The following is a 19,133-nucleotide window of genomic DNA, read 5'->3' as shown; positions in this document are numbered from 1 at the left end:
GTCTAGAGAAAGTCCTAGAATAGTGGAAGACAAAGCTGTACTCTCTGATCTCAATCACACCCACCTGCAGCCTTATTCTGGTCTAGCCACATGACATACAAGTTGCTCGAATTCCTCTCTGGAGAAGAACAGGTTTCAGGGTCCCCAAGAATGTCTAATTGCGCACTTGCACTGAGAGGAGTGCATGTGATTCAATGATGAGCAGAGCAGAGCCATTTGGTTTCAACATCCCTTTTTATTGCTGCGTGCCAGGAAATTCAGATAGCTTCCTCTCCCCCAACTGTCTTCCTCTTCGTCAGCACTCTCCAGCCCAGAGCGTGGGGGGTAATGGCCTGGGCTCCAAGCGGTGGGCGGAGTGAGTCCGAGGCTTACGAGGCTTCAGCTGCTCCCTGAGAGCACAGTGAGACACTTGGAAACCAGGTTAGCTCTTGGAGGGCGAGATGGGCCCATTTAGAAAATTATCTCGCGCCTGGAATGGCACCTTCATTGCATCAGAGAGCACCCAAGCGGCTGTGACTTTATATAAATATAATCTCAGGCCAGATTCTCTGGAAGCATAAGAAAAGTTAAGCACTTTTTGGAAGCTGCTCTAACTTTTTCAAGTTGTTAAAGTATCGTTTGGTTCCTGAAGTAGCAGTATGCTCAGTGTTATTTATTCTGGTGCCCTGAAAGAGTTAACGCAATTTTTTTAAAAAAGCACAGGATTTTCTCTTTTCATGAAAGGTATTTAAAGTACTGTCCTGTATTTTGAATTAACTTCCTCCTTTAAAAGGCAATTTCCGATCAGTACACCCCGTTTAGGATGTCCATAATCATGTTAAGTAGAGAATGATGAAAAAGTTTGAAAATGTATACTGATAGTTTTTTTTTGCTAATTGAGGATTATTTATTATTTAAAAACACTAATCTAGTTCATGGTATTTTTGTTTTAAGCTGAATAATGCCCCCGTTAGTATCTGTGGTCTTACAAGACAGGGTATTAGGGAAGAGGAAGGGATGTGGGGCGTGTCGTTTCTTCCAGAAGAAAACATACTTGTCTTACATATTATATCCCCCCAATTTGAAAGTATACGTAACTTTAAATACGTTATTTGTATTGATATAAATGGGTTTTAATTAGTGAATGAAGATGTCCTGAGCGGTCTGTGAGCTGCCGTGGCTCTGAGTGTCTTTTCTCACCTGACACGCGTGTTTGCAGATTCCAGACGGAAGTCAACTACGACACTCTGGAGGTCCGCGACGGGCCAGCCAGCTCGTCCCCGCTGATCGGGGAGTACCACGGCACGCAGGCCCCCCAGTTCCTGATCAGCACCGGGAACTTCATGTACCTGCTCTTCACCACGGACAACAGCCGCTCCAGCGTGGGCTTCCTCATCCACTACGAGAGTAAGTTGGCCGATGTGTCTCCCACCCAGGCCGCCGCCGCACACACATAGAATTTAAGATGTGTGTTACTATTTTTCTTTCATTTCAAAATAGTAAGGGGGCACAAATGTTTCTGATTCCATGGATCGCTCTTTTAATGCTCGAGTCACAGCTGTAAGCGTGTCCGTCACCCTAACAGTGCTCATCGTACCCATTAAGTAGGTTTTCCTCCCTCCCCCCTCCCTCCGCCCCCTGCCTGATCTCCACTGAGTTTCACTCCCCTCTGTGCACATGTGGGCTCATCGGTTAGATCTAATTTAATAGAGAGTGCATGTGGTGTTTGTTTTTCCATTCCTTAGATAATTCACTTAGGAGGATGGTCTCCAGTTCCAACCAAATTGTTGCAAAAGGCATAATTCGTCCTTTTCTTCACTGAGTGGTACACCATGGTGTACATACACCACATTGTGTTAATCTGCTCATGAATTGACGGGCACTTGGGTTGATTCCACATCTTTGCAGTTGTGAATTATGTTGCAATGAACGTTCGAGTGCAGACGTCGTTTTGATAAAATGACTTCTTTTCATTTGGGTAGGTACCCAGTAGGTGGGATTGCTGGATTGAATGGTCTGGTTTGAGTTCTTTGAGGAATCTCGGTACTGTTTTCCATAGAGGTTGTGCTAATCTGCAGTCCCACCGACGGAGTGTAAGCTTTCCTCTCTCTCTGCATCCACACCGGCATCTGTTGTTTTTGGACTTTTTAATAAAAGCCATTCAAAATGGCGTAAGGTGGTATCTCGTTGTGGTTTTAATTTGCATTTCCCTGATGATTAGTGATGTTGAACATTTTTTCATATGTTGATGGGCCATTTCTCTGTCTTCCTTTGAAAAGCTTCTGTTCATGCATTTTTCCCACTTTTGATGGGGTTTTTTGTTTTTTTTTCGTACTGATTCATTTGTTATTTGTAGATTCTGGATGTTAGCCCTTTATCAGATGTGTAGCTTGTGAATATTTTCTCCCATTCTGTAGGCTGTGTGTCTGCTCTTACGTTCCAACACGCAGATTCCTGAGCTGGTTGGATGATCCCATCTGACTTTGACAAAACCACACTATGCATCTATGAGAACTTTCTTATAGGGGAGAATCTTGGGGATTTTTCCTTTAAACTCTCAAAAATACATACCCATTGCCTATGATAAAGTAAAATAATGAAATAATTAAAACAATGAAATGGGTTCATCTATTGCATATTTCTATTACTAGAAAATATACTTACTGGACAAAGGTGTTCCAGGACATGTCGCTAAAATTGTACAGTCTGAGCAATGGAGAGAAAGATTCATTGCTAAAAAAAACAGAGTTACAGCAATTTGTGGCATTTAATCTGTCAGTGCCCATGGACAGGTTTTACTGGGTAGAGAACATTAATTAAGAGAGAAGAAGGAATTAAAACCCGCTAAACCTCACCAAATGCCAAATAATTACTAACACTAGTTTACCAATTGTTAACAATATTTTAAAACAACTATTAAAATATCATCATGGAATATATTCTTCAAGACAGTCCAAATGTTAAGTATTCCTTTCCATTTTTGTCTCCTCGAGTCAAAATTATAGCTTCTGAAACTGAGATCAAGTCATTATATTATTTTATAGTAGCATTTATGCAAATATACTTCTAGAATAGAGCTGGGGGGGGGGGTTCCCCTGGGAATGTGTGTTTAACACTGGCCAGATAAAACCAGAGCAGAGACTGCTCCTTCTCTGCTTGAAAACCTTCCCTCAAAGAGGAGAGTGAGCGAGGGGAGAGTGAACAGAAGTTACTGTTGCCTCTGAAGGAGTCAAACCTTCATTTTGCAGGAGTTTTATGGTGGTTCTTTTTCTGAACCTTATCCCAAAATAAAATTAACTTTAATGGTTCTTAAAATGTATTTCTACATATTCCTCCCCACACATGATTGTACAAATGCATGAATGGGACCACACCTAGCGCGCTGGATCTTAAATCTCCTTTTTCCTTTTTCTTGCCTTTTTCCCCCATGTTTCCCCCTGCTGCTCCTGCCAACCTGTGCCTGAGCCCTTCGCCCACACACAAATCAGTAACCTGTTGGGCACATTTCTCTGTTTCATTTGCCCATGTAACTGTAACAAACCTACACATGCACATACACCTGTGAGGTTATGTGCACTTTTTGATTAAAATATTATATTCATTTTTTGATAGCAAGAATATTTATTAATAACTTAAAGATTAATTTCAAATTTAATTGAAGTTATTAGTCATGCTTTGTATACATGTGTAATATATAGATATACAGCATTCATTCCAATGTAGCATTTTTAAACATAAACTAGAATTTAAGAACCAGAAAATTTCATACTTTATTCCTTTATATAATGTCCACTTAAGTTGTCACTTTTCTTTGGAGTCACGATATATGCACATTGCAATGATCTGAGTTTGGAAAACTCCCAAGTGCTGAACAGCCAAGGGTTGTATTTTCTCTACTCCCCTCTTTTCATAGACCAGAATCACTTGGCCCTTAGATGCCTGTCACTTAGGAGAATAAATATTTTCAGACGTTGATAACTATTGGAGCAGAGTTTTTCTTTCTTTTCTTCTCTCTCTCTCAGTAGCTACAGATTACTTTGCCTATTTTTAGCATCTTTGTTGTCTTCTAAGGGCCACATACAGTCAGTAGAAACGAATTTCATGTATTACTCTAGCTCATTTGAATGAACTGGTTGTTCTTAGTCTTGTTTCTAGGAACTCAAAGAATAATCAAAAGCCTGTTGACAAGTTCCTATTTAGCTTGTCAAACTCACTAATATCATAATATAGTATAATATGGAATATATATTATAGAATAATAATCTATTATGCAGATAAGACTAACAATCTTTATAATCCTAAAAGAATTGCTAGATTATATTTTGGTGTTCTTTGTATTTATCCTATGCTCAGAAGCAGAGCACAGCTTTTGTAAGGCACGTGTCTGTAACCTGGAGTGTTGTGTGTGTCATAAATTTCTCATCGCTTAGGGTGTCTGGAATTCCTTCCCCTTCTTTCTCTGCTGGACAGCTGGGAGGCAGCGCCGTAGCTGCAGACAACAGCGGAGGCCTCACCTGGCGGGTGAAGACAGGTGGGAAGGAGTCTCCCATTCCCAGCGTCCCAGTGCTCTGACTCAGAAGGGATGGGTCCAAATATACATCCAGACTTTCACGCTGTGAACTTCTCGTGATCCTTCCAGAGGCCTCCACGCTTTTTGGGGGTCTTCCTCTGGGTTAAAGCATTCAAACTACGTTGGAAAAATATGACCTTAGGAGGATGCCACACTGAAACTTGCCTTGCGATCACCTCTTATTGATTGATTGATCGTTATGTATTTGAAGGGAAATAAGGAAATGTGAGAAGCAAATGAGACACAGGATGTGGCTTTTTAAAAAAAAATAAAGGACGTAAGTCAGGGACGACCTGGGATTTTTAAGACAGAGCTCAGCAGCCGGTGCTGTGCCCGGCAGTTACCTGCGGGACTTTAAAACGAGACAGAGGCTGGAGTGCCGGCACGGATGCTCTGGTTGCTATTTCTGTGGGTGATACAGAGACCTAGGTACCTTCAGAGAGCCCCGTAACGGGTTCAGACGCCATCCCAGTTTAGGAGGCGTGCTGAAGGAGCAGTTTTTCTCAAACACGACCGTGCACGAATACACCCCTGAGGATCTTAGTCAATTGTGGAGTTGGAAGCCCAGATTCTAGATAGTGTGTGACACAGTGAGCCGGTGCTGAAGGCCCGAATTCTGCACTTTGAATCAAGTCCTCCAGGGGCGCTGGAGGGCAGGTGTCCGTTGTGGGCTCCAGGGAGAGAGAACCTGCAGGCAGGTGCGGGAGGGGCCAGGGGGCTGCAGAGGCCGTGGAAGGACAAAGGGACAGATGAGCTCCGCAGGGAAGGTGGTGAGACACAGACAGGGGAAGCAGGGCTGCAAGGGGCGGGCATTGCCGGCCCCGTCACAGAGTCGACCGTGTCTGGCACCGGATGAGGCAATGTCTCTGCAAGCCAAGATGCAGGTGCTAGAAAATAATTACACTCGCTCATCCAGCCGCTCTTAGAAAATGGGTTGCCCACGACCCAGGAATGACTTATGTCAAATTCTTTTTGCCATTTGAAAATAACAGCATTGCTCTTCTCTCCTTTGTCTTTCGTCATAAACGGTTCACATTGTAAACCTCCCTTGCTTTACAAAATTATTAATGACCCCTCTTCACGCCCAGAGAGGCCCGTGGCAATCCGCCCCACGGGCACAACGCTGCCCAGATCACAGCCACCCGCGCTCAAGGCTGACTTGTCCTGCGGTGGTGCCTGGGACAGTGTGTGCAACAGTGAACAGCCTGTGCAACTGTGAACAGCGTGCATGACAGTGAACAGCCTGCACAACTGTGAACAGCGTGCACTGCAGAGGGTCTTCCTGAATCGCACAGAGAAGAGCTTAAGTCCAAGCATTTCAGAAAAGCATTCCTGGAGTTGTAGTTCTGCCTTGCGTGCTCAGCCTTGTGAATCCGGGCTCTGACGAGCTCGAGTCGCGGCCGCAGCTCCTGCTGTGGTTCTTGGTTCCTCACAGGGCACATGGAGCCGCTTCTCTGTCTGACAGTCTTGGCACCGTCGCCCAGAATGCGCATCTGCTTTGTGCCTTGGTCTTCGAGTCACCACTGTAAAAATGATTTTATAAAGAATTACAAACTAAATGGAATTCTCAAGTGTGTGGAGGTTTTCCATCTAACTTTAGAGCATTTCTTGGAAATGGTTTCTTTCAAAAGTATCTTTTTAATGATATTTGAAGAAAGAAGAAAGATTTGCCACATGTTATTGTATGTGTCCTACTATGCGAGTCATACATTGTGTTTTCAAAAAATACTGTAATAAGTAAAGGAGTATATTTTTTAGTGTATGCACACACACACATGCACACTCACACAGAGATTAGTTTTTTGAGATTCGGTGCCCTTTTTTTATGACCAAAAAAGGAATATGGTCAAGATATCATGGTAGTGGATGTAAGACAATTAGATTGTAGACAATTAGTTTGTAAGACAATTAGATTGTAGACAATTAGACACACACACACACACACACACACACACGCTCTAATCACGTGCTAGTGGCCATGTGCGAACATGCCCATCACACATAAGAAAGACAGACAGGAGATTAAAATGATTAATTTGCTTAATTTCCTGGCCTCTTGCCTCATCTGTAAAGTGAGGCTTGTAAACTTGTATTTCTAAACCGTTAGGAGGCTGTGAGAGGTGACAGCTCTAAACTTGGTACATAAAAGGCACCCAGCAAATGCTCATTTCTTCCTTGGATGAGAATTTTTATAAAGATTGATAGCTGAGAGCCCTGCTTATATCAAATGTGCATTAATATAAGCCACTTGTGGATTATTTCCGAAGTTACCAACTTCCTCTATTCATTAAGTAGCAAATTGATTCAGACAGTTATTTTACAAAGGCCACATGAAAAGAAGTGCTATATTTATATCCGCTTGTGCCAAAAATTCATAGTTGCTTTACGTTTCAAGTAAGAAAGAGTTGGAATAGAGTCTGCATGGAGCCATAGTTTAATGAAATCCATAGATCCCTGTCCCTCTTGTGTTGTCAGGCTGGAGACGGTAGGGAAAGAAAATACTCTAAACAATTGGAAGAACAACGTTGCACCTTTTCATCAACGCACATTGGCCACCTGTCCTCACGGACTGGTTTTAGTTTATTGCAAAGGTCTTGTCGAGTTTGAGCGAAACCGCCTGCTCCCAAACTCGGTGTCTTCCTTCCCACCCCACCTTGTTTTGGGATTCCTGTCCCTGGCTTGTTCCAGGTGAACTGCTCAACGCTCGAATTTGATAACGTAACTTTACCACTCAACAGTTCACCCCTCCTGCCTCCTCCACTCAAACAACTGGTCACACAAAAGGGCACAATATCTGCACATGTCACAACCCAATATGGGTGCCCGTTACGCTTTACAAACAAATGAATGAATAAGTTATGAAACAGTGTTGCTGTTAAGCATCAGTTATGACGTTAACAGTTATTTCGTTTTATATGTAAATAATTCTACGTTTGAAGTTCTATGCTTTGATTTCCTCTAATATTTTTTTTTTTTTGTCTTTTCCCTATAAATGTTCTCTTTTCCCTGGGAAAAGTTTTGACTACAATTTATAAATTTCATTATAAGAACTATTCATTCATACGTTATTCTCACATCAACTAAAATAATAATTCCTATTATTATATGATAGAAAGCAGGAAAAACTTAGACTTCATTTAATGCAGTTCATTGATTTCCAAGAAGAAAAGTAAAATTCAGAGAGGTCAATGGATTTTTCAAGGTCGTACTACTTAGATATCATCTGGTAAATAGTGTGACAATATGAATCTAATTTGAAAAACAGGGTCGAATATTTGAAGATGTATTCATCTTGACATTAACGGATTGTTGGGTTCACCTGCATAACGTTCCAGGTCTGATCGTGCCTGGGAATATTCCATAGCATCCAGCACGGACACGTTTTCTTTTCAATAAACCAGCACGGTCCCCACATGATGCGTTTTCTCTGTGCACCCAGGTGTGACTCTGGAGTCCGACTCCTGCCTCGACCCAGGCATCCCCGTGAACGGCCATCGCCATGGCAGCAACTTTGGCGTCAGGTCCACGGTGACATTCAGCTGCGACCCAGGGTACACGCTGAGTGACAACGAGCCCCTTCTCTGTGAGCAGAACCACCAGTGGAACCACGCCTTGCCCAGCTGTGACGGTAGGTGCAGCCCCCCTCCCCTGCCCCCGTCAGAACCCAGGTGTGAATACCTGGAGTGTGGGCAGCGGGAGTACTTTATGGGGTGGGACGGTATGACTGAAGTGTGATTTCGCTTTGAAGAGTCGTCCACCTTCACAATAGCGTTGCTCTTGAACACTGCAAGTTTACCGACCAAATTTTCTCTACTAGGTAGAACACCTGCTTGGAAATAAAGAATGAAAAATTACCAGCTGTCCTTCAACTTTTTCCCCAATCAAACTTACAGAGCTTAGTTCTACACGTAGTTTTCAAAGAGCGTGTTTATTGCACCTGGCATGTGGGACAACGTAGTCACTGTCCGCAGCCTCGACTGTCAGACCTGGTTTGCTCTGACCCAGGTCCAGGCACAGAACTGCCTCTAGGTTTGCACAGCTTGTGCCAGTTCCCCTGCCTGAATCTCTGGGAGAGCCGTCTCCTCGGAGCACCCGCTCTGAGCCCGCGAGCTCGCAGGAAGCATCAGGGGCTCTTTTTAAAAACAGCCACTCCTCTTGCGCTGCACAGATCTGCTCTTGGAAATTTCAAAAACAAATAACAGTCTTGACTATTGTGTGATACTCTGTTGCTCAACTTTATACTATGCGGTGTATAGCTATGTTAAAATTGAGATAAATATGCTACTTGTGATCATTTGCAAAAAAAAAAAAGTGGGGCCTTTTGTCTTTGGACATGAATATAACCCCATTAGAACATTGTCTCTATGGAAAAACACTATGTATATTATTTACATTTCAGTACTTTTTATAGACAATAGGCATTTCTTTCCAAACATGATATATGCGTTCATTAGACACCTTGACTTCTTTAAAATCATGTACCCAAAATACCAGGGTTTATGGGACAATTCTACTTAGCCACAAATCACTCAAAATCTTTGACCTTTGTCACCAAAGTACTAACCCAAACAAAAAATGGTGCTTTGGGAGAGAAACGGCAAAATGCATGTGGACAGCACGAGTGGCCCGGGGCTGTCTCAGAAGGTACAGAGGTACACAAGTCCGGCAGGTGCCAGACGGGAGACAGGGTCTGCGTCTGCAGGGCCACAGGTGCACGGGCTCGGGGGGAGCGGGGTGCACTGAAAGGGACGCACGCTTGCTCGTAACGGGGGTGCCAGGGGGTGCCAGATGCATGCGCCCTGTTCTCCTTGGAAGGTAAAAGCTACGTAAGATGTGCGTTTTGTTTCCATATTGTCTACCAATTTAAATGTATGCAAATGTGAAATTTAAACCTTTCAAGGGGATTGATAGCATGATGATTTGTTTTGCTGCATTGGAATGTGTTTCAGAGAATCATGAATTTATGAGAAAAGGCATAAATCTGCAAACTTTGGGAGATTTTAGAGTTTGACGTGTGAGTTGTAGTCAGTCACAGCTGACTGTCTTCATGTAACTAAGAACCGCTCTCATTGCCCTTTCCAATCTTAACAATCTCTTAAACCTCATGTTTTTATTGCAACAAATGATACATACATAGGATATTATGTATCCTTAAACCCTTAAAAATTTACTGTTCTCAGAAAAGGAAAAAGGAATGAGAATTAACTATAATAGTTCTTTTTTTATCGCCATGCTAACCTCTATCAGTTTCTGCCCTATGTACACAGCATTTATTCAGTTTGTTTTTAATACCAGTGTTTCGCATGCTCTAGTTGTGAAGAAATAAGGTGAACATGGAGATAAATTGTCTTCCTTTAATTTGGTGGAAGACAAAAGTAAGGAAAACTTTGAAAAGAATTTGTTATTAGATAAGTATTTTTGCAAACTCTTTGCCCTTTCCACAAGCATTTATTGGAAAACGGCTGTATTTGCAGCAACACAGCTAAAAAGTTTGCAAGGGAGAGGAAAGACTTTTTTAAAAATCACACAATGCAGTGGGAACCGTCAGGGATGCTGAGGATACAGGAGCATCAAAGGCAGTTCACGTAAATGCCAGTCCGCGCGCCTCCCTTTCCATGTACTTTCTATTCTCTGTGTATCGCAGTCCTCCATCCAAAAGAATTCTGACACAATGTAGTGGCATCCTCGATGCTGGGTAGGTTATATAAATACGAGAGTAAAAGTCAAGAAATTACAGCAATGAGGATAGCAAAAGTAAAACTGTACTGTACCTTTTACAATTACCCAGAAAAGACTCTACCATGCATGAAGAAATAGATTAATGTAATTCAAATTATATGCAGCCCTATTGGTGGCTCTGCCGCGGGAACGCAGGCGTGTCTGTATATGGATGCAGTCGTAGACGCGCGTGAGCACCAAATGTAAGTCAGGGATTTTATTCCACTCCCTCCTTTCCCCTCTGCAGTTTCAGATGAGAATAGAAATGCTATTGTCTGTACATCAAATTTTCCTTTTCCTGAAAAAAAAAAAAATGTAGGATTTGTGAAGAGAGTTATTTTTGTACAAAATCTTCATAATGTACGAATCGGGCTGTGTCGTGTTTGCGCTCGTACGAATCTGCACACTCGTCCGAGCCGCTTTATCTGTCCTTTCTGTGCAACTTTGCTGCTGCGGCGCGGCGAGCTGGGGCTGGTCGGCGATTCCTGGGCTCTGTGCTCACGGACAGGTAGCAACAACGGTGGGCAGAACACATCCCCCCACTCCCAATTCCTCCAATAGGGGACCCAACGATTTCTCTTGACGACATTAGGCCAGAGGATGAAATCAAGATGGGTAATTTTTAAACGTAGCTGGATGGGAATGACCTTTTATCTTTTTATGTGGCGTACGTAGATTTTAGAGCCAAGACTACCCATAAATAACTTTGTATGTATGATATCTCAATTTTACACAAAATGTTTTAAATACATTATAGTTAAATCTTTCACAAAAAATTGGTCAGTTAGTGTACTAATTTACGCAAATCCAGTGATAGACACAGAACAGTTACCAACGTGTAGCTTCTGCATTCAGGACTCCGCAGTCCACTGGTTTTCTTCCTACTTCCCTGGCTTCTCTGTTTCCGTTTCCTTGGTGGAGGCTTCCTTCCCCCCGAGCTGCTGACCCTGAAGTATCCTTGGTCTCAGTCTTTGTATCTGTGTCTACATTTGGTGATCTGGTGACCTCATCCGGTGGGCTCTCCTCGCTGTCCCCCGGTCAGACGTGTCCCGGATCCAGCCTCACAGGACTGAGTGCAGTGTCTGCCGCTCCACCTGGCTGTCCAGCAGGCGTCGGGCTTCCTGCATCCAAAGCCGAACTCCCGGCTTACTCTCCAAACCTGCTTCTCCCAGCGTCCTGCTTGCTTTACGTCGTTTTACCCTCAGGCTTTTAACCTCACACTCATGTGGGCATTGGTCATGATGCCCACGTCCCACGCATAAGAAAGTCCCTCTGGCTCCACCTGCCAAACACAGCTGGGGTCGGCCCCCGTCTCACCGGATCCAAATGCCCATCTCTTCCGGGGACATCCTCACGGACACACCCGGAGATAACGTCTTGCCAGCCATCTGGGCACCCTCGCCCAGTCCAGATGGCGCAGGAAGTTGGCCGTCACTGTGAGGGCAGGCAGCTGGGTTCTGGGCTCCGTGCTGGGGGCACACAGGGACCTCACAGCCGCAGGTGGTGTTTGTGGAGACCCAGAGCTCCTGGCGACTAAGATGTGCGGCTGTTTGTTTGCAGAACGTGACTGACAGTCCCCTCTCCTGCCCCTGCTCTGCGGACTCTGCTACCTTTGTTGATTCTGTCTTGGCACCAACCTTCCTGGGGAAACTTGATAAGTCTTCCGATGTGACATGAAAGAAAAACATCCGTGAGAACGTGGCAATGTTCCCCTCTTGATGTTGGTAAAATTAGGCAATATCGAGTTTATTCAAATTGTTAGATTATTGACATCTTGTAAAGATCAGATTCCTGTGAACAGATGTCAGTGGCTGATGTTCTGAATACATAATATCGATTAGACACTGTAAAGTGTGATCTACAACGGCAACCACCGCAAACAGCTGTCCACAAGATGGGTTGTCGCTATTTCCACTTTCAAGATAAGACATGGGCAGGATTGAAGGCAAATGACTCACCAAAGACCACAGAGCTAGCAAGCGGCAGGGCTGACGTTTGAACTCATGAGTCTGCGAACTTAAACTCCCGTGTTATGCTGACGTTCTAATAGTTGCTACCTTCCCATAGAAATTACTACATACAACTTTCTTTTCATTCCTTCAAGAATGCGTCTCTGAGTTAGTGCACCTTATCATTGCAACTAAAATAAAGTGTAGGTTTTGCTTGCTTTTTTATGGATATGACATTAGATCTTCTTTTAGTCCTTGTGCAAATTCCATGTCATTTAAAAAGTATTGTGTTCCAGCAGTCGTGGTGAGCTAGCCATCGTGGTGAAGCTCATGCGATCATCTCTCTCTGTTATTTTCAGCCCTGTGTGGAGGCTACATCCACAGCAAGAGTGGAACAGTCCTTTCTCCTGGGTTCCCCGACTTTTACCCGAACTCTCTAAACTGCACCTGGACCATTGAAGTGTCTCATGGAAAAGGTGAGAACATGTCACGGGTCTCAAACACTCAGAGCAGTAAATGAGACAAAAACACAGGTGCAAAGGAAAACATATCACTGTGCGAACAAGTAAGATAACTAATTTTCTCACATATATTTCAAGCTGTTGATTTTTATTTTTAAAAAGATTTTGGAAGAAAATGGTCTTTCATGTTTGCTGCTACAAGCCAACACGTATTCCTGATTTGCTCTGTAGTTATCAGGTAACGTGGATACACGCACGTGAGCATAGCTTGAAAATTAAGCATAATGAAAAGGAATAAAGGCATCAATGAAATAAAATGTGAATATGGATTAAATAAAAAGAAAAAAAAAAAGCAAGTATCTAAACATCTAATTTCCATGATAAATCTGGGATAGTTTTTGAACCTACCTTATGTTTTAAGTTTACCCGGTATTATCACATATAATAAATCATTTATCTTCGTGTAATAAAGAGATGCCATTTGCAGACAAGTATAGTGAATACCAGAAAAAAATTGCATTTTGTGTAGGAAATGCAGATTGTAAACATTGGGTTTAGGACTGTACCCTCAATCTTTACTCTGTGACTAAACTTGTCATTTTTAAGAGTCTATTTGGAATTTTAATCATATTAACAGTATGCAGACTTTGTCTTTCTACATATATTTTAACTCAACCTGATGTTAAATTGACATTGTATTATATATACTGTGTTACCCTGTGCAACTGAGAATACATTTTAAAGAACTTAGCCCTGAGGGGATTTAAGGATAAAGAAGAGACAGATTATGAATGACCAGGGTTTTGTTGTCCTAAAAATATGCATTTTTATTAAAAGTGACCTATTCATAGTTAATTCTATGCACTTCACCATCGAAATCCAGAAGTGATACTTTGTGAGTATGTTACTAGGAGGACACAGGCACGAGGAGCAAATCAAAGCACAATCTCAGGGAAGTTTTCCCTCAGTTCCGTAGACCCCTAACGAACATTACCTGCCCATTTTCCCCTTAAACTTCAAAGTTGGATTTAAATAGCAAGATAATTGTTTAATATTTTGATTCGAGACTTTGATGTCTCTAAGCGCAGAAGAAAGTATTTTTGAGCAACTGTTAATTCTGCTGACGTCTCTCTCCCTCCATCTCTGTCTCTCCATCTCTCATCTCCATCTCTGTCTCCATCTCTCTCATCTCTCTCTGCCTCTGTGTCCATCACCGTCTCTTGTCTCTGCTCCTTGCTCCCTGTCTGTCTGTCTGTCTCTCTCCGTCTGTCCCCGACCCCGCGGCACCCCAGGCGTGCAGATGATCTTCCACACCTTCCACCTGGAGAGCTCCCACGACTACCTGCTGATCACGGAGGACGGCAGCTTTTCCGAGCCGGTCGCCAGGCTCACGGGCTCGGTGCTGCCCCACACCATCAAGGCAGGCTTGTTTGGAAACTTCACCGCCCAGCTCCGGTTTATATCAGACTTTTCCATCTCCTACGAGGGCTTCAACATCACGTTTTCAGGTACGGCAGGCTCTTTGCTGTTTCCCGCCTCTGGCAACAACACTGCCGCTTCTGAGTGAGTGTGAGTGAGTGTGAGTGTGTGTGTGTGAGTGTGATTACAGGCGTATTTCCACCCCCTGGGGGGCACGGAGACCTCAAGGACATCGGCGTAGCATCCAGAAAACGCCACTTTGCTGTGTAGACTTGGCAAGGGCTCATCTCTGAAAAACTGTAAATATCACTATCTTTTGCACAGCCTTTCTCACCCATTTCTCGTCCCCAATTCTACCAAAATCTGAAAGCGGTAGTGGAAGCAAATCTGTCTCAACCTATGCGTGCAAGGAGCAAGGTTTGACATTACTATGCCAACAATATCAGACAACCTGAAACAAATCAGCAAGGTAAAGAAGCTGGATAGATGGGTTCCACATGAATTAAATGAGCATCAAACAAGAAGTCATCTCGAAGCTTGCCTTTCTTTGCTGTTATGACATAAAGGTGAACCATTTCTGTACCATATTGTTACCTGTGATGAGAAATGGATTATTTCTGACAATCACCAGCATTTGGCACCATGGTTGGATAAAGATGAAGTGCTGAAACACAGTCCAAATCTGACTGTTCATCAAAAAAAGCTAATGGTGTCTGTTTGGTGGTCCAGCGCTGGTATTATCCAGTACAGCTTCATGAAACCTGGGCAGTTGATTACAGTGGATGTCTGCTGCAACCAGCTGGACAAAATGATGAGGCTACTTGCGATTAAGCAGCCAAGATTGGTCAATAGAGAGAGGCCAATCGTCTTGCAAGATAATGCTTGACCACATGTCTCACAAACAACGCTGCTCAAACTACAGAAGCTGGACTTGGAAACTCTCTGTCATCCACCGTATTCACCAGGCCTTGCACCAGCTGACCACCACTTCTACCAGGCTTTGGACCACTTCCTGCAAGGAAAAATATTCAATTCTCAACAAGCTGTGGAAAATGCCTTTCACGATTACATGGCCACTTGCTCTCCAGGCTTCTTCACTGCTGATGTAAACAGCTACCATTAAGACGGCAAAACTGTGTCAATATTTTAGGTGCATACATTGATTAATTGTACTGGTTCTGGTTTGAGATATGATAAACTACACTTTTGATTTGAAATTGAACATGTCATATTTAATGACCTAAATAAAAATAGGTCAAATTAATAACTATGTTTCATAATTGGCCAGATTTGTTTGACTATATTGTAGATCCAGAGTAGGTTTCTCACCTGAATGAAGACCATAACTCCGAGGATGGCTGGGAATCTGAGTGAGATGCCTGAGGATTTCATCACCTCAAACATTTGTCGTTTCTTTGTGTTGAGAACATTTCCCATCTCTTCTACTGTTTCAGAATACACAGTACGTTATTGCTGACTGTACTCACCCTACTCTGCCGTGGACGGTGGAGTTTATTCCTTCCGTCCAACTGTGCGTTTGCGCCCACCAGCCAGTCTCTCTTCTCCCCCCAGACACCGTTCCCAGCCTCTCGCAACTACCACTCTTCTATGTCTGCTTTTTAAAAATACCAAAACCCTTGTCATTTGCCACAAAAGGGCACATAGTGCCAAGGAAGACAATCCACACAACCATATAACCAAGTCTAGGGAAATATATATGCATATATATATATATATATATATATATACATACACTCACCAGTGCTTAATAATAGCACTTTCTTATTCCTGCTAAGTAATTGTGGAGTGTTTACCCCAAGTCCCCACACGTCTGCTCTGTCTTTTCCTGTCTCAGAGTACGACCTGGAGCCGTGTGATGACCCGGGGGTCCCGGCCTTCAGCCGAAGAATCGGTTTCCACTTCGGTGTCGGAGACTCTCTGACCTTCTCCTGCTTCCCGGGGTATCGCCTGGAAGGTGCAACCAAGCTCACGTGCCTGGGTGGGGGCCGCCGTGTGTGGAGCGCACCTCTGCCAAGGTGTGTGGGTAGGTGGTCACACGCTTTCATTTCATTCATCCATGGGGACAGGGCGCGGCCCGGGCAGGAGGCAGGTGGGGGGCTTGACAAGGAGGGAGCGTGTGAGAGCGGGGGTCCAGGGACTGCCCCCCAGGCCCCTCAGCCAGCCGGGGGTGAGGTGTGGGGTGTGGGGGTGCTTGACCACTCTGGGCCTGAGTTGTCTCATCTATAAAGTAAGACCTTTCAGCTCTGAAATTTTATGGTGGAAGAACAGTGAAACTAAAGCATGTGTCAAGCCTATTTATGAAAGACAAAACATATATATACATAAAAGATATATGTGTGTGTATATATGTACATACATGTATATATGTATGTATATATGTACATATATGTATATATGTATGTGTATATATATATTAAAAATCTGAAACAAAAGGAGAAATAAAAGCTAGAAGCCAAGCTGGAAGAACAAAGCTCTGACAATTACATTGATTAAAAGCCTTGAGTCTCCCCCGTATCATAATAGTGACAATTTAAAATAGCGGTTTTGTTTTCCTTGTCAGTTGATTGGATGTTGTATACTCCTGAAAAGTGGGCCTGATAGCCATTTGAATGCTAAATTAGCTTTTTCTGTGTATTCTTGAGGAATTCAAGAGGTGATTCCAAAGAGTAACAGGAAATGTTATTTGGCTACTTTGCAACGAGGTGCTGGGCTCGCGTGCTGGGCTGGGCCTGCCGTTTAGTGGGTGCGAGGTGCTGTCCGTCTGGGGCCTGAGCCACCGTAAGGGGCTGAGGGGAGGACTGTGGGGCCGTCGTGGCCTAAACGGGCTGTGTCGCCCCACAGCCAGGAGCTCCGTCCTCAGCCCCAGAGAGGAAGCCTCGTGCCAGCCGCTCAGCCCATCTTGGGTGTGACAAACTGTTCTTTCAAGTTACAGAAAACTGCCCAATGTCATTGTGAAGGAACAAAGGGAGATTAAAGATTAACTGCGGTTCCCGTCAGTGTGGAGCCTTCTGAGTCCACGGGGAATCCGTAACACCTTCCGCAAAGTCGTCCCAGGGGCAAACTAGAGCCAGGCAGGGAAGGTCTGAAAATAAGACTTACTGACCTGCATAAGCACTAACCTGCTCATTTGGCGCAACTAGGTATCTTCCATGACACAGAGTCTCTTCAATTATTGGCATTAGGAATATCATGTGATTCCAAAGATAATACTGTCTTTCGGGGTTTTGATGAGCCAGAGATAGTCCGTTGGGACTTCCTTATAAAAAATTAAACAAGTAACTATGAACCAAAGCATCTTTATCTCTTGCTAAAACACATGTCTGTATATTTCTACAATCTGGTTTTCTCTTCAAATACTGGTTCTCATGTCTTAGTATGATTTTTATTTGAGAACTGGATGCAAGTTTTGAAGACCACTTCCTTGGGAAGTTTTCCTCAGCCTGAAAATGATTCATTTGCCGCTAGACCGGCATTGATTATATCTTTGATTGCATGAGTTTTTTTCAAGCTTGCAAAAGTAATAGATCAAGGGACCTAAATTTGGAATGGTTTCTTTAATTGATTATCATCAAATTCAATTTTCAATAATTCTTAATATTTATGAGTAGATTCTCGTTCCTAGTTGTTAGAATTCAATGATTTATTCTCTTTAAGTCCAGTACCTTTACTAGTTGGAAACCCCAACCATTATTTCCGTGGAGTAGCCAAAGGGGGATCCATCGCTTTACTGTTTTGATTTTATTTTTGTTTAATTTGCCTTTTATGTTAAAAACATTCTGTCTCTTTAGGAAGGAAAAAAAGTAAAAGAATATTCAACAGAGATGTTCAATGTCCGTGAATTGTTACCTTTGCCCGTGGAGATTACTTCTCGAAATTGCTCGTTGAGTTTAAGATATAACCCATTTTTCTCCAAGCTTAGACCGTCTGGTTGCAGGCGTGGGAGGGACATACACTGTTCACAACCACCGAGACAAGGGCCTGCGTTTCGATGCACAAACACTGAGCATGAAAAACACACCACGTGCCTCTCTATCATGAAAATGTTTGTTTTTCTATAAAAAATATCGTAAAGCATTAATATGATTCTGCAGATACATAATTGTATATATATTACTGTAATTTTTTAAATTATTATAAAATCCCAGTGCCATTTAGTAAGGTCACCAATTCCCTGTGCTTCTCTCTCAACACTTCCTCTCCTGCCCCATCCAACACCTGCCTTTGTGTCTTTATTTAAGGAGAGAGAAGGGGGAGGTGACCCCAAGGAGTCAGGCATTTTGCTCTGTGATTCTCTGCCCGCACCCTTCCACGCGGAGACGTTATGAGGCTCCGTGTGTGCAGATCACTATGAGCTCATCACGAACCTCTAGCAGTTCCCTTCTGGCAAGGGGGTTAGGGAGTTATGGCTCGTGATGTAGCTGATCTTGCTAAGTGCCAAAGGAAGAGGGGGATTGGGAGAGAATCCACACCACGGCAGTGGGTGTGCAGAGGTTATCTGCAAAAGTGATACCATATCTTCAGCAACCCACTCTAAAATCAAATACCATGCATCCCTTCTCTCCCTCCCTCATTACGTAAATAACATTTTACTCACGTTTGGTTTCCAACACGATCGTTATTCTTCAAACTAATATGCATTATGTTGAATTTTTAAAAATTGTGCTTAGCACATAGTGTGGCCAATGAAGTAGTTCATGCAGAATCCCATGGGACTCTCTTGTCTCTCTCTCTCTCTCTCTCTCTCTCTCTCTCTGTCACACACACACACAATTTATATATACGTATATACACACAGAGCACGTGTGCACACAACTTTATTATTTATTTCACGATCATTTTGGATTCGGAGAACTTTGGAGCTGAAGAAGTTCTTCGCCGACACGATTCACCTTCGCAGCGAGGCAGGTGCCGACAGGCCAGGTGGCTTCCTCCGGGTCGGCAGAAGAGAGAGAGTTGTATTTATTTTCACTTTTACCTTGACGAAAGGTGTTTTGTTTTATACAAACGTGGAGCTAG

General features: G+C 43.3%; 1 protein-coding gene across 1 annotated transcript in view; it reads left to right on the top strand.

The window, feature by feature from the left end:
• The window catches only part of CSMD1 (CUB and Sushi multiple domains 1), a 1,254,382-nt gene that overhangs the window by 1,036,393 nt on the left and 198,856 nt on the right, over positions 1 to 19,133 (top strand). Inside the window, exons 17-21 of the mRNA XM_069485062.1 lie at positions 1,199 to 1,386; positions 7,989 to 8,177; positions 12,576 to 12,692; positions 13,970 to 14,185; positions 15,952 to 16,140. Of these exons, the coding sequence (XP_069341163.1) occupies positions 1,199 to 1,386; positions 7,989 to 8,177; positions 12,576 to 12,692; positions 13,970 to 14,185; positions 15,952 to 16,140 (899 nt within the window). The remainder of the gene's footprint in view (positions 1 to 1,198; positions 1,387 to 7,988; positions 8,178 to 12,575; positions 12,693 to 13,969; positions 14,186 to 15,951; positions 16,141 to 19,133) is intronic.

Source organism: Eulemur rufifrons, chromosome 12, assembly GCF_041146395.1.
Source record: "Eulemur rufifrons isolate Redbay chromosome 12, OSU_ERuf_1, whole genome shotgun sequence".
Taxonomy (NCBI): Eukaryota; Metazoa; Chordata; class Mammalia; order Primates; family Lemuridae; genus Eulemur; species Eulemur rufifrons.
The sequence above is the reverse complement of the archived record's forward strand: the minus strand, read 5'-3'. Positions and strand labels throughout refer to the sequence as shown.